This window comes from Lonchura striata, chromosome 27 (assembly GCF_050655825.1).
Source record: "Lonchura striata isolate lonStrDom1 chromosome 27, ASM5065582v1, whole genome shotgun sequence".
NCBI lineage: Eukaryota > Metazoa > Chordata > Aves > Passeriformes > Estrildidae > Lonchura > Lonchura striata.
Window position 1 is genome coordinate 1,386,177 of NC_140729.1, and position 16,003 is coordinate 1,402,179.

At 46.5% G+C, this 16,003-nt stretch overlaps 1 protein-coding gene across 4 annotated transcripts in view; it reads left to right on the forward strand.

Moving 5' to 3' along the window:
• SKAP1 (src kinase associated phosphoprotein 1) overlaps positions 1 to 16,003 on the forward strand; it is a 74,951-nt gene that overhangs the window by 5,591 nt on the left and 53,357 nt on the right. For all 4 annotated transcript variants that reach the window (XM_085561754.1, XM_085561753.1, XM_085561751.1 and 1 more), the window contains one exon: positions 2,491 to 2,598. In XM_085561754.1, coding sequence (XP_085417880.1) covers positions 2,491 to 2,598 — 108 coding nt within the window. The remainder of the gene's footprint in view (positions 1 to 2,490; positions 2,599 to 16,003) is intronic.

Consider the following 16,003-nt stretch of genomic DNA (forward strand, 5'->3'; position numbering starts at 1 on the left):
ATCCCAAAAAAACCCAAACCCAATAAAACCCAATTTTTTTTCAACCTTTTTATCCCTCTAAAAGCCCAAATCCGGGGAGCTGCAGCTGCCGGCAGCCGGAACCTGGCGTTTCCCCAACCCTCTCCTTTTTATTCCGTGTAGTTATGACAAGGCCAAGTAGCAAATCATTAAAACAACAACAAAAAAAACCCCAAAATTCCCTTTTTTTGCTGCAAAGGTTCCCTTTGAAGCCGGGCCGGAGTGGCCGGGAATGGATGGAGTGCCGGCTGATTTTAGGAAGTTTTATTTAGAAAAAGCCTTTGCTGAGCGGGGCTCGGGCTCGCAAGCCCGGCTGGGATTTATGGAGTGTTTGGGAAAAAGCAGAAAAAAACGTCGGGATTGACGGGAACGGGAACGCGCGGCTCAAATCCCGCCCCGGAGATGTCAAAACACGGCGGAGACGGAAACAAAAGCAGAGAATTTTTATTTATTTATATATTTAGATATTTATATAGTATATATATTATATCACTTTTAGGGTTTTTATATAAGTATATATTTCTATATTATATATATTATATCACTTTTAGAGTTTTTATATAATTATATAATTATATATTATATACAATATCATTTTTAGAGTTTTCATATAATTATATATTTATATATAATATATATTATATAATTTTTAGAGTTTTTATATAATTATGTATTTCTATATGATATATATTATATCATTTTTAGAGTTATATATATTAGGTAGTACATATATTAATAGATATATTTGTCCTGGGATTATTCCTTGCTGGATTTGGGAATTCCCGAGAAATTCCATGATTTTTTTCCTCCCCATCCTTTCCTGGGATTGGCTTTGGATATTCCCAAGAAATTCCATGTTTTACCCTCCCCATTCTTGCTGCCTTTGGGAATTCCCGAGAAATTCCATTATTTTTTCCTCCCCACCCTTTCCTGGGATTGGTTTTGGATATTCCCAAGAAATTCCATGTTTTTCCCGTGCCTGGGGGAGGGGAGGCAAATTCCAGCGGCGCATTCCCGGCTGCCGCTGCCCCGCAGCCCGACCTGCTGGGCGCCGGCAATCACTGCAAGCTCCAGCAGCTCCATCCCCAAAAAAGTCACAAAAAACCCCAAAAAATCCCCCCAAAATCCCCCCAAAATGCCCCAAAAATCCTTAAAAAAAGCCTAAACAATCGCAAAAAAAATTTTCCCAAACATATTCCAAAAAAACCCCCAAAACATCCCCAAAACCCCCCAGATAATCCCAAAAAATCCCCAAAAAGTACCAAAAAATCCCCCAAAATTCCCAAACATATCTCCCCAAAAATATCCCCAAAACCCTCCCAAAAAGCCCCAAAAAATCCCAAACATATCCCAAACAAAAATCCCCACTTTTTTTCCTTTATTATTCCAATTTTTTGTCTAAAAAAGGGAATTCTTGCCCTTGGATCATTTTATGACCCCACTTGTTTTTCCCACAATTCCCATTTTTTTCCCCTAAAAATGGGAATTGAATCATTTCATGACCCCACTTTTTTTTTTTTTAATAAATCCCATTTTTTTCCCAAAAAATGGGAAATCTTGATATTAGATCATTTGATGACCCCACATTTTTTCTTTTATTATTCCCATTTTTCCCCTAAAAATGGGAATTCTTGCCCTTGGATCATTTTCTGGCCCAGCTTTATTTGGGAATCGCTGCTGGAAATTCCATGTTGGGGCTGTTTGGAGGGCGCTGAGTGAGGAGCAGCTGCCCCGGCCCGAGCAAATATTGAATTAAAAACCTTTCCACGTCCAATTAAAAACCTTTTCATATCCAATTTAAAACCTTTTCATATCCAATTAAAAATCTTTCCACGTCCAATTAAAAATCTTTCATCGCCGCTTTCGTTAAAAGTCAACTTCAGCACCTGGCGCTGGGCGGCCTCTCCAGAAAAGCCACGGAAATTCCCCGGAAAATTCCAAATAAATTCATTTCAGGAGCGGAAAGATCCTTTCCACACCTCAGATGGGGCCATTCGTTTGTAGGAAATCCATGTTTTTATCCTTTTTCCCAAAAGTTTATACAGAAAATCCATGTTTTTATCCTTTTTAAAAAAAAATTATCAAAAATTATCAAAAATCCATGGTTTTATCCCAGTCCCTGTAAATTTATTTGGAAATTCCATGGTTTATCCCCTTTTCCAGTAAACTTATATCAAAAATCCGTTGTTTTATCCTTTATCCTAAAACCCCCTGAAAATCCCACAAAAATCAGGTTGGATTTTGGGAGGAAATGGTAAAATTTGGGGGTTTCCAAATTCCTCACATTTTTCTCAAAATTCCTCAGATTTCCTCAAAAATTCCTCACATTTTCCTCAATTTTCCCTCAAATTTTCCACAAAAATTCCTCAAATTTCCTAAACAATTCCTCCCAAATTTCTGAAATTTTCCTCAATTTTTCCTCAAAAATTCCTCAAAATTCCTGAAATTTCCCCAAAATTCGCTCCCACCCAGGCGGGGACGAGCGCGACGGACGCGACGGCTCCGAGGAAATTCCCGGCTGGAATTTCGGCCCTTCCCGGATTTCCCCGGCCCCGTTCCCGACAGAATTCCGGGATGAGGGTGAGTCGTTGGTTTTTTGGGAATGTTTTGGAAAATGTCTCGGAATTCTGGGATGGTTTTGGCGTTCCTTGGAATTGTTGGAATTTTGTCTTCGGGAGAAGATCAAGGATAAAGCCGGAATCCGTTGGGGTTTCCCATCATCCATCCCAGAATTCAGCGCTTCCTCCATTCCCAATCGATTGATCCCTTTGGTTATTGATCAATCCCTTTGGATATTGATTCATCCTATTGGTTATTGATTGATTGCTTTGGATATTGACTGATTCCTTTGAATAACCCTCTGTTTCCTTTGGATATTGATTGATTTCTTTGGATATTGATTGATTCTATTGGTTATTGATTGATCCCTTTGGATATTGATTGATCCCATTGGTTATTGACTGATCCCTTTGGTTATTGATTGATCCCTTTGGATATCGATTGATCCCTTTGGTTATTGATCAATCCCTTTGGATATTGATTTATCCCATTGGTTATTGACTGATCTCTTTGGATATTGATTGATCCCTTTGGATATTCCTTTATTCCCGTTTGTCAGCGAATATTGGGGCGTGTCCGTGTTTATTGGGGCATTTTTGGGGCTGTCTGTGGATATTTGGGGCGTGTCCGTGTTTATTGGGGCATTTTTGGGGCAGTCTGTGGATATTTGGGGTGTCCAGAGGTGTTGCTGGATCTCGGGGTGTGTCCGTGTGTCTCGGGGGATATTTGGGAATGCCAAAGGATTTTTGGGATTGTCAGGGAATATTTGGGGTGTCTGGGGGGGTCTCTCTGTGTCTGTTGGGGGCTCTTTGGGGTTATTTGCACGATTTGGGGTTATTTGCACGATTTGGGGTTATTTGCACGATTTGGGATTATTCAGGGGTATCTGCCCGTGGCTATCGGGGTCTGTTCAGGTGGATTTGGGGTGATTTTAGTGTATTTAGGGTTCTTTCGGTGTTTGAGGGCTTATTTAGGGTCTATTTGGGGTTATTTTGGTATATTTAGGGTTTATTTGGGGTTATTTTCTTGTTTTTAGGGTTTCTTTGGGGTAATTTTAGTGTATTTAGTGTATATTTGGGGTTATTTTCGTGTTTTTAGGGTTTATTTGGTGTAATTTTTGTGGTTTTAGGGTTGATTTGGGGTCATTTTGGTGTATTTAGCGTTGATTTGGGGTAATTTTGGTGGTTTTAGGGTTTATTTAGTTTCGGTTCCCCCGGGGAGCGGCGGCGGCTCCGGAATTCTGCAGCGCCCCCGTGTGGGGGCGGCCGGGAACGGGAACGGGGAACGGGAACGGGAACGGGAATGGGAATGGGAACGGGAATGGGAATGGGAACGGGAACGGGCAATGGGAATGGGAATGGGAATGGGAATGGGAATGGGAATGGGAACGGGGATGGGAATGGGAACGGGAACGGGAATGGGAATGGGAATGGGAATGGGAATGGGAATGGGAATGGGAACGGGCAATGGGAATGGGAATGGGAATGGGAATGGGAATGGGAATGGGAATAGGGATGGGAATGGGAACGGGAACGGGAATGGGAATGGGAATGGGAATGGGAATGGGAATAGGGATGGGAATGGGAACGGGAATGGGAATGGGAATGGGAGCGCGCTTTGGGAACAGGAACAGGAATGTGCTTTGGGAACGGGAACGCGCTTTTGGAAGGAGCTTTGGGAACGGGAATGGGCCTTGGGAATGGGAAGAAGCCTTGGGAATGGGCTTTGGGAACAGGAACGGGCCTTGGGAAGAGGCTTTAGGAATGGGAATGGGCTTTGGGGATAAAACCGGGCTTTGGGATCGGGCTTTGGGAATGGGAAGGGACGTTGGGATCGGGCCTTGGGAAGGGGCTTTGGGAATGGTGTTTAGGAACTGGTTTGGGAAGAGGCTTTGGGAACAGGAACGGGCTTTGGGAACGGGCCTTGGGAATGTGCCCAGGCAGGATCGTGTGCAGGCGCCGCTTCTTGTTTTATCCCCAAACGCCATCCAAGAACCCAAACCCAAACCCCAAATCCTCCCCCAAACCCCAAATCCTCCCCCAAACTCATCCCAAGCAAATCCCATCCCACAAACCCATCCCAAATAAACCAATCCCACCCCACAGACACATCCCATCCATCGGCTCTGATTTGGGCTCGGGATCGATGATTTGGGCTCAGGATTGATGATTTAGGTTTGGGATTGATAATTTGGGCTCGGGATTGATGATTTGGGCTCGGGATTGATGATCTGGGGCCAGGATTGATGATTTCGGTTTGGGATTGATAATTTGGGCTCAGGATTGATGATTTGGGGTTGGGATTGATGATTTGGGGTTGGGATTGATTTGGGATTGGGATTGATTTGGGCTCGGGATTGATTTGGGGTCAGGGTTTTCCCCTCATTGTGGCACTTTCCAGCCAGGAACCCGCTGGGTTTGGGCAGATTTTTTTGGATTTTCCCTCATTTTCCTGGCCTGGATGATCCCAAAGACCCTTTGGCAGAGCCAAGAGGTGCAGGAGGGAAGGGCTGAGCTGGATTTAGGGAATTTTATCCTTTGGATCCCATTTATCCCTTGGATGCAGCTGTGGGGTCCGGGTGGTTTGACTCAGCGACCCCAGAATGGTTTGAGGTGGGAAAAACCCTAAAAACCCCCCAATTCCAACCCCATGCCGTGCACTGGGATATCTCCCACCGGAGACAACCATCCCAAATCCCCCAGAGGCCTCCTGATTAATTCATCATTAATTAATTCATCCATTAATCAGCTGAAGGGAGAGGATCAAAGCCACAAAACGAAAACAGCAAAAAATAATCCCCCGGAATTTGGGGGAGAAACGGGAAGTTTATTTAACTGGGAACTGATGGCTTTTGGGATTTTTCCAGCCCTGATTTTAGGGTCGGGAGGCACCGGAAGCCAGGGAGGAGCAAATTTGGGGGCAGGGGAGCTCCCGGTGCTCTCTGAGCTCCTTCCAAAACCGGGGAAGGAATTCCCGATAAACACCCGATGCACGGGGTGTGCGGGAAGGCTGGGACGGGGCGGTGCCAGCCTTCGAAACCTTCAAAACCCCCAAAAAATCCTTGGAAACGCTTTGGAACTCTCCAAAATCCTTCAAAGCCATTTAAACTCCTTCAAAACCCCCCAAAATATCCTTGGAAACGCTTCAGAACTCTCCAAAATCCTTCAAAACCATTTAAACTCCTTCAAAACCACCCAAAAAATCCTTGGAAACGCTTTGGAACTCTCAAAAACCCTTCAAAACCATTTAAACTCCTTCAAAACCCCCCAAAATATCCTTGGAAACGCTTCAGAACTCTCCAAAATCCTTCAAAACCATTTAAACTCCTTCAAAACCCTTTAAAATCCTTTATAATAGTTCAAAATGCTCTAAAATCCTTCAAAACCTTCCAAAACCCTTCAAAACCCTTTGAAATATTTTAAAACCCTTTAAAATATTTTAAAATCCTTCAAAACCTTCTAAAACCATTTAAACTCCTTTAAAACCCTTTAAAATCCTTTAAAATATTTCAAAACTCACTAAAATCCTTCAAAACTTTCCCAAATCCTTTAAACTATTAAAAAACCCTTTAAAATATTTTAAAATCCTTCAAAACCTCCTCAAAACCGTTGAAACACCTTTAAAATCCTTTACAATGGTTCAAAACTCTCTAAAATCCTTCAAAACCTTTCAAAACCTTTCAAAACCCTTTAAAATATTTGAAAACCCTTTAAATGTTTTAAAATCCTTCAAAAGCCTTTAAAATCCTTTAAAATAATTCAAAACTCTCTAAAACCCTTCAAAATCCTTCAAACCCCTTTAAATCTTCCAAAACCTTTCAAAACCCTTTAAAATGGTTGAACACCTTTTAAATCTCTTAAAATCCTTTAAAACCCTTTAAACCCCTTCAAAATCCTTTAAAATAACCCAAAACTCTCTAAAATCCTTTCATACCCTTCAAAACCCTTTAAAACCCTTGAAAATCTTTAAAAATCCTTCAAAACCTTCTAAAATCCTTTAAATGCCTTCAAAACCCTTGAAAATCCTTTAAAATACTTCAAAACGCTCTAAAATCCTTCAAAATCATTTGAAACCCTTTAAAACCCTTTAAAATCTTTAAAAATTCTTCAGGACCCTTTCAAATATTTCCAAACCCCAAACGCCAAATTTTTTTCAAAGCCCCAATTCCCTGTAGGGAATGGAACTTTTGGGGCGGCTCATTTGTTGGGCAGCCCGTTCGTCTGGAAATCCCAAAACTCCAGATCCCAAATTTCTCCCCTTTTTTCCTCCCTGACTTAATTTTCCCCCTCCCTGATAAAATAAATCAATTTTTTCCCCCCATCCCATATAAAATAAATCTCATTTTCCCCCATCGCAGATAAAACAAATCCCATTTTTATTTTCCATCCTGGATAAAACAAATCTGATTTTCCCCCCTTCCCAGATAAAACAAATCTCATTTTTCCCTATCCCAGATAAAACAAATCCTACTTTTTTTCCCCTCCTTTCCTCTTATAAAATAAATCCCATTTTTATTTTCCATCATGAATAAAACAAATCCCATTTTTTCCTCTCCCCTATAAAACAAATCCCATTTCCCCCATCCCATATAAAACAAACCCCATTTTTTTCCTTCCCATACAAAACAAATCCCACTTTTATTTTCCACCCCCTATAAAACAAATCTGATTTTCCCCCTTCCCCATATAAAACAAATCCCATTTTTATTTTCCATCCCCTATAAAACAAATCCCATTTTTACTTTCCATCCTGGATAAAACAAATCCCATTTTTTTTCCCTCTCCCCTATAAAACAAATCCCATTTTCCCCCCTTCCCCTATAAAATAAATCCCATTTTTTCTTCTCTCCTATAAAACAAATCCCAGTTTTCCCCCTTCCCATATAAAACAAATCCAATTTTTTCCTGTCTCCGATTAAAAAAATCCCATTTTTTTCCCTTTTCCCCCTTTTCTCCCCCTCCTGCCCTCGTCCCCTCCCCTATTTGCATTCCCACCTCATTTAGTCTGGGGATTAATGAGTTTTCTACCCGGCTCAGATAAAACCGGGCCTAAACCCGGCCTAACCCCAACCCCGCATTCATCAACCACCCTTTGTCTGGGGCCTTGGGGAATTCTCGGGAATTTCCATCCCTCCCCGGGAAAATCCCGGGATTTGCTTCGCTTTTCGTTCCTTTGGGATTTTTTTTTTAAGCTCCGTTTTATTATTTTTGATTTTTTTTTTTTTTTGCCCCTCCCTGAGTTTCTGCTCCAGGGAAATCGAGGATTTGGTTAAATTTGGGGATTTCTCGATGGCAATCCCTAAAAAATTCCGTTTGGTTTGAGGGGGAAAATTTCCTGTTCCTCATCCCACCCAACCTGGGAAAATCTGGGGAAAACCCATGGAAAATGGAAGGTTTTTATTTGGATTTTGGGTTAGAGTTGGGATAAATGGATCAAAATAATTAAATTTGATTTCTTTTGGGATTTGAGTTGGGGTAAATGGATCAAAGTCACTGAAATTTGATTTCTTTGGAATTTAACCAGAACGCCAAGGGCAAGGGAGGAAAATCCAACCTTGTCCCCATTGCAGCCGCCCCCAAATCCCAAAATTCACCCAAACCCCAAAATCCGCCCAGATTCCAAATCCCAAAATCTGCCCAGACCCCAAATCCCAAAAATCTGCCCAAATTCCAAAACCCACCCAGACCCCAAATCCCAAAAATCTGCCCAAACAGACCCCGGCCGTGACCCCGACCCTGGCCCTGACCCCTGCCCTGATCCCAATCCCAATCCCTGACTCCAATCCTGACCCTGATCCCAATCCCAGCCCCAATTCCTTACCCCGATCCCAAATCCTGACCCCAATCCCAATCCTGGATCCCAATCCCAGCCCCGATCCCAATCCTGGATTCCAATCCCAGCCCCAATCCCAATTCCTGACCCCAATCCCAATCCCTGATCCCAATCCCAGCCCCAATCCCAATCCCCGATCCCAATCCCTGATCCCAATCCCAGCCCCAATCCCAATCCCCGATCCCAATCCCTGATCCCAATCCCAGCCCTGATCCCAGCCCCAATCCTTGACCCTGATCCCGATCCCAATCCCTGATCCCAATCCCAGCCCCAATCCCTGACCCTGATCCCGATCCCAATCCTCGATCTCAATCCTTTATCCCAATCCCTGATCCCAATCCCAATCCCCAATCCCTGATCCCAATCCCCGATCCCAATCCCAGCCCTGATCCCAGCCCCAATCCCTGACCCTGATCCCGATCCCAATCCTCGATCCCAATCCTTTATCCCAATCCTTTATCCCAATCCCAATCCTTGATCCCAATCCTTGATCCCAATCCCTGATCCCAATCCCAATCCCAGCCCCAATCCCTGACCCTGATCCCGATCCCAATCCCTGATCCCAATCCCCGATCCCAATCCCAGCCCCAATCCCTGACCCTGATCCCAATCCCAATCCCTGACCCTGATCCCGATCCCAATCCCTGATCCCAATCCCCGATCCCAATCCCAGCCCCAATCCCTGATCCCAATCCCAATCCCTGACCCTGATCCCGATCCCAATCCTCGATCCCAATCCTTGATCCCAATCCTTTATCCCAATCCCAGCCCCAATCCCAATCCCCAATCCCAATCCCAGCCCCAATCCCAATCCCAATCCCAATCCCAATCCCAATCCCAATCCCTGGCCCCGATCCTGGGCAGGAGCAGCGCTGGGTCAGCTTTAGGATCGGGATTTCCCTTCCCGACCCTTTTCCTGCTTCTCCCTTCCCATCCCTTAAAAGCAGCCACAAAAATCCCATTTTCCAGGGAATTTTAGGCACTGTTTTTTAAAAAAATCCTCTAAATCATATCCCAGATTTCCTGCTTTTCCCCTCCATCATCCCTTAAAAGCAGCCACAAAAATCCCATTTTCCAGGGAATTTTAGGTACCATTTAAAAAAAATAATATCCCAAATTTTCTGCTTTTCCCTTCCCTCACCCCTATTTCCAAGGACTTTTGGCTCCTGTTTTTTCTTAAATATGTATTAAATACTATCTCAAATTTCCTGCTTTTCCTTTCCACATCCTTTAAAAAGCAGCCACAAAAATCCCATTTTCCAGGGAATTTTGGGCATAGTTTTTTCTTTAATATTTATTAAATAATATCCCAAATTTTCTGCTCTTCCCTTCATTTTTTTTTCCTGGGATTTTTGGGCGCTGTTTGTTTTTTAATACTTATTAAATAATATCCCAAATTTTCTGCTTTTCCCCTTCCAACATCTCTTAGAAACAGCAAAAAAACCCCCCATTTTCCAGGGAATTTTAGGCACCATTTTAAAAAACAATATCCCAGATTTCCTGCTTTTCCCCTCCCACCATCCCTTAAAAAACAGAAAGAGAAATCTTATTTTCCAGGGAATTTTGAGCATCTTTTAAAAATATATATTTTTAATATAAAATCACAGATTTTCTGCTTCTCCCCTCCACCATCCCCTTTTCCAGGGAATTTTGGCTCCTGTTTTTTCTTAAATAATATCCAAGAGTTTCTGCTTTTCCTTTCCACCATCGCTTAAAAAGCAGCCACAAAATCCCATTTTCCAGGGAATTTTAGGCACCATTAAAAAAAAAAAATTAAAAATAGTATCCTGTATTTCCTGCTTTTCCCTTTCCATCATCCCTTAAAAAGCAGCCACAATAATCCCGTTTTCCAGGGAATTTTGGGCACCTTTTTAAAATTTTTTTTAAATATAATATCCCAAATTTCCTGCTTTTTCCCTTCCCACCATCCCTTAAAGAACAGCCACAAAATCCCATTGTCCAGGGAATTTTGGGCACCTTTTATTTAAATTATTTTTTTTTATATAAAATCCCAGATTTCCTGCTTTTCCCCTCCTACCACCCCTTAAAAAGCAGCCACAAAAATCCCATTCACAAAGAAATTTTAATCACTTAAAAAAAAAATTAATATAATATCCCAGATTTTCTACTTTTCTCCTCTCACCATCCCTTAAAAAGCAGCAAGAAAAATCCCATTTTCTGGGGAATTTTGAGCACCTTTTTTTTCAATATATTTTTTCTATAAAATCCCAGATTTCCTGCTTTTCCCTTCCCACCATCCCACCAAAAAAAAAAAGAGAATTTTTTGCCTGCAAAGCCCAGATTCGCTGAGTCGCCTCATCCCACCCCCCGCCCCGATTCCCGTGGAATTCCCGTTATCCCTGCGGAATATTCCGGATTTCTTGAAGGGCTGCAGGAGCCACCTCGTGGCTCCTCGTGGCAGCTCCTGCCGAGGTGGGACCTCCAGGAGGGTTTGGGGAGGTGGAAAATCCGGGATCCATCGGCAGAACCCCGGGAAAAATCGGGATATTCGGGATATAAATCGCCAGCGACGCGTTCGGAACACTCATCATCCTCCCGGATTCCACGCCGGGTTGGGAAAACCAACGGGGGGAAAAAAAAGGAATTCAACAGAATTCCAGAGGGAGGGCAAGGGGGATTTTTTGTTTTAACCGACAAAGGGGATTTTGGGGCGGGATTGAGATAAATTGGGAATAAATTGGAAGGGCCGCCCAGCCCCCACGGACATCTGCTTGCATCCATCGGGTGTCGCGTCCCGGCGGGGCTCAATGGGATCGGGCTGGGATTTTCCAATGGGATTGATCTGGATTTTCTATGCATGGCTTGCCGGGAATGGAAATAAATCGGGAAGAGGCCGTATTGGTTTTTCCTGGGATGCCTGAACTTTTCACCCCGGGGGTCGCGCCGCCCCCGCTGCCCCCGGCTGGTGCAGCCGCGGCTCCGAGGGGTCACCCGCAGCCATGGCAACCCTGGACCATCCCAGGATAGGCCGGACGGCGCTTCCCGATTTTCCGAGGGGTCACCCGCAGCCATGGCAACCCTGGACCATCCCAGGATAGGCCGGACGGCGCTTCCCGATTTTCCGAGGGGGTCACCCGCAGCCATGGCAACCCTGGACCATCCCAGGATGGGCCGGACGGCGCTTCCCGATTTTCCGAGGGGTCACCCGCAGCCATGGCAACCATGGACCATCCCAGGATGGGCCGGACGGCGCTTCCCGATTTTCCGAGGGGTCACCCGCAGCCATGGCAACCATGGACCATCCCAGGATGGGCTGGACGGCACTTCCCGATTTTCCGCCGCCCGCGGGGTTCGGCACGGATGGGGTTGGGGTTTCTCCGGCTGGAGTTGGGGTTTCTCCAGATGGGGTTGGGGTTTCTCCAGATGGAGTTGGGGTTTCTCTGGATGGAGTTGGGGTTTCTCCGGATGGGGTTGGGGTTTCTCCGGATGGGGTTGGGGTTTCTCCAGATGGAGTTGGGGTTTCTCCGGATGGGAAGGGTTTTTGGGGTGTTGGTGGTGGTTCCCAGGGAGGGTTTTGGTGTTTTGGGGAGGTTGGGAGGGAAAAGAGGGGTGGGAAAAGAGGGAATGGGAAAAGAGAAGTGGGAAAAGAGGGAATGGGAAAAGAGGGATGGGGAAAAGGGATGGGAAAAGAAGTGGGAAAGGAGGGAGTGGGAAAAGAAGGAATGGGAAAAGAGGGGAGGGAAAAGAGGGATGGGGAAGGAAAAGAGATGGGAAAAGAGGGAATGGGAAAGGAGGGATGGGAAAAGAGGGAATGGGAAAAAGGGGGTGGGAAAAGAAGGGTGGGAAAAGAGGGATGGTGAGGGAAAAGAAGGAAGGGGAAGGAAAAGAGGGATGAGAAAAGGGAGATGAGAAATGAAGGATTCGGAAAAGAAGAGAGGGATGGGGAAGGAAAAGAGGGATTGGGAAAAGAAGGATTGGAAATAAAGGATTCAGAAAAGAGGGATGGAATAAGAGGAATGGGGAAGAAAAAGAGGGATGGGGAAGGCAAAGCACTTCCAGTTCTGGATTTGTATCCTTGCTCTGCATTGTGCCTCAGTTTCCCCGTCATCCCTTTGCTTTGGAGCAGATTCCTTAGGGGATAATCGGGAACATTCCTGGTTTCCTGGTTGGGATTTTGTGTACAAAGTGCTGGGGGCTGCTCCTCCTCTTCCTGGTCTTAGGGAATGCAAAATTCCTGAAAATTTGAGCTGGAATCCCGCTCTGGGCAGACCCTGATGGGCTGGAGGGCTCTGAAGTGCAAGATCTGGGGGTTGGGAATTCCGGATCCCGGGGGATTTCGGAGCCTGGCACCCAGCTGCCGGTTTTTGTGCCCAGGAAGGGATTCCTTCCCATCCCGAGATTCCACATGGGAAGCTGGAGGTTTGGGATGAATTTGGGTGAGGGATCTCTGCCTCAGAGCACAGGAGAGGTCTGGGAAAGGTCAATTCCATCTTCCCCTTTTCCCTTTTCCCACTTCCCATTTCCCATTTCCCATTTCCTTTTCCCTTTCCCCTTTCCCCTTTCCATTTCCCATTTTCCATGTCCCTTTCCCTTCCCTTTTCCACTTTCCCCCTCCTTCCCCCTCTTTCCCCTTTTGCCCTTTTATTTCCCCTCTTTCCCTCTTCCCTTGTTCCCCTCTTCCCCTTTTCCCCTTTTCCCTTGTCCCTTTTCCCTTTTCCCTTTTCCCTTTTTCCCTTTCCCTTTTCCCTTTTCCCTTTTTCCCTTCTCCCTTTTCCTTTCCCCTTTTCCCTTTTCCCTTCTCCCTTTTCCCTTTTCCCTTTCCCCTTTCCCCTTTCCCCTTTTCCCTTTTCCCTTCTCCCTTTTCCCTTTTTCCTTTCCCCTTTTCCCTTTTCCCTTTCCCTTTCCCCTTTTCCTTTTCCCCTTTCCCCTTTTCCTTTTCCCCTTTCCCCTTTTCCTTTCCCCTTTCCCCTTTCCCCTTTCCCCTTTTCCTTTTCCCCTTTCCCCTTTTCCTTTTCCCCTTTCCCCTTTTCCTTTCCCCTTTCCCCTTTTCCCTTTTCCCTTTTCCCTTTTCCCTTTTCCCTTTCCCCTTTCCCCTTTCCCCTTTTCCCTTTCCCCTTTCCCCTTTCCCCTTTTCCCTTTTCCCTTTCCCCTTTCCCCTTTCCCCTTTTCCCTTTCCCCTTTCCCCTTTCCCTTTCCCCTTTTCCTTTCCCCTTCCCCTTCCTCTTTTCCCTTCCTGCTGATCCCGCTCTCCCCGTATCCCAGAACTGGCCTCGATCCCATTTTTGACCCTGGGCAATTCCCGGGAGCGCTGCCGGGGTTATTTTGGGAACGGGGCCGTGCCCTGTCCCTCTCCACGGGAACCCGGAGGGATTTCCCTCGCTCCCACACCTGCTCCATTGTTCTCCCGGGTTTCGGTGCCCAAAGGTCCTGGATGGGAATTCCAGAGGCCTGGGAGCAGCTGTGGAAGTGCTCCGCTCGCTCCAAACAATGGGAATGCAAATCCGGACTCGCCAAAGGCCTCGGGACGGGCAGTTCCTCATCCCAGTTTGGGGTTCAAACTGGGACATGGGCTGTCCTTCATCCCATCCCAGTTTGGGGCTCAGACTGGGACATGGGCTGTCCTTCATCCCAGTTTGGGGTTCAAACTGGGACATGGGCTGTCCTTCATCCCATCCCAGTTTGGGGTTCAAACTGGGACATGGGCTGTCCTTCATCCCAGTTTGGGGTTCAAACTGGGACATTGGCTGTCCTTCATCCCAGTTTGGGGTTCAAACTGGGACATGGGCTGTCCTTCATCCCAGTTTGGGGTTCAAACTGGGACATGGGCTGTCCTTCATCCCATCCCAGTTTGGGGTTCAAACTGGGACATGGGCTGTCCTTCATCCCATCCCAGTTTGGGGTTCAAACTGGGACATGGGCTGTCCTTCATCCCAGTTTGGGGTTCAAACTGGGGCATGGGCTGTCCTTCATCCCATCCCAGTTTGGGGTTCAAACTGGGACATGGGCTGTCCTTCATCCCAGTTTGGGGTTCAAACTGGGACATGGGCTGTCCTTCATCCCAGTTTGGGGTTCAAACTGGGACATTGGCTGTCCTTCATCCCATCCCAGTTTGGGGCTCAGACTGGGAGCTCAAACTGGTGGTGGTGCCTTTGGAGATGGGAGGAGGAGGAGGAGGAAGAGGAGGAGGCTGAGGGTCAGGGTGAGGATGAAGATCAGGATCAGGGTGAAGATCAGGATCAGGGTGAGGATGAAGATCAGAATCAGAATCAGGGTGAGGACCAGGATGAGGAGGAGGAAGAGGGGGCAGCTGAGGATGAGGATGAGGATGAGGATGAAATCAAGATTAGGGTGAGGATGAGGATCAGAATCTTGGTAAGGACCAGGATGAGGAGGAGGAGGAAGAGGAGGCAGCTGAGAATCAGGATCAGGGTGAGGATCAGGATGAGGACCAGGATGAGGAGGATGAGGAGGAGGCTGGAGCTGGGCTCCATCTCCACCATCCCACCCTTCCAGGACCCTGCAGGGATCCAGGTCCTTCCCCTCTCCCCACACATTTCTTCCAACCCTTTCCCTCTTTCCCACCCGATCCTGCCTCACCCGAACGTGAAAATCCCAAATTTTCCCCCAAGCCCTCCAACTTCCCCCCAGCGCCAGAAACCCGCGGAGCGAAGCGGGCGCGGAGCCGCGGCTCCGGCCTGGTTTTCCAGGCGGGAATGGGGGTAGGGAGCGGGAGCCCGGCCGCGCTTCCCGAGCTGTTTGCAGAGCCCTCGGAAACAGGGAAAACAATGCGATTAATTTTCTGCAGCGCAATCATGCAGAGATTTAATAAGCAGCCAAAGGTAGGATCCATCTGTAAGGAACGCGCCGCCTGCTCCATTACTCCTCTCCTGCCATTTTTTTTCCTTCCCAAACCTTAATTAATTGAGGGTAAAAAAAAAAAAAGGAAAGGAAAAAAAAAAAAAGAGGGAATTGTTTATTAAAGTGGGAACAGGCTCTCGGCTCTGTCTCTGCGCAGCTCTGGTTCAAAAGTTCACCCAATTCCCCCAAGGCTCGTCCGTGTGTGTGTTCGGAATCGGGGCCGTACGTGCGCCTCTCGCTCATTCCCAGATTTCCTCGCTTCCCTGCTCCCGCACGGATTCCCAAAAAGGCGCCGCGCTGCGAACAAACAAACAAGCAAACAAATGAATTTGGGGATTTTTTAAATTCCATCTGGAATGTTCTGTGAGAGGGATTTTTCTTCTTCTCTCCTTGCTCGTCCTTTAGCCCGGTTGGATCGGGGAGGGAAAGACAATTCCAGACAATTCCGGAGCGGGGCTGGAATGGGAGAAACGGGAAGGGATGGGGGCGGATTCCGCAGGTGGATCCGTGTGGGATCAACCAGAGGGGTTGGGAATGTGGGGTACCCAGGGTCAGGGTGAGAATTTGGGGTGCCCACGGTCAGTGTGGGGCCAAAAAGGGGAGATCCAGGGAAAACTGAGGGGTTGGAAATTTGGGACACCCGTGGTCAGTGTGGGGCCAAGAGAGGATTTCCAGGGAAAGCAGAGGGTTGGGAATGTGGGATATCTGTGGGATCTCAGCCCCAGAATTCCCTCTGGGAATTTTCCTGGCTCAATGTTGCCCTCTCCTTGAATCC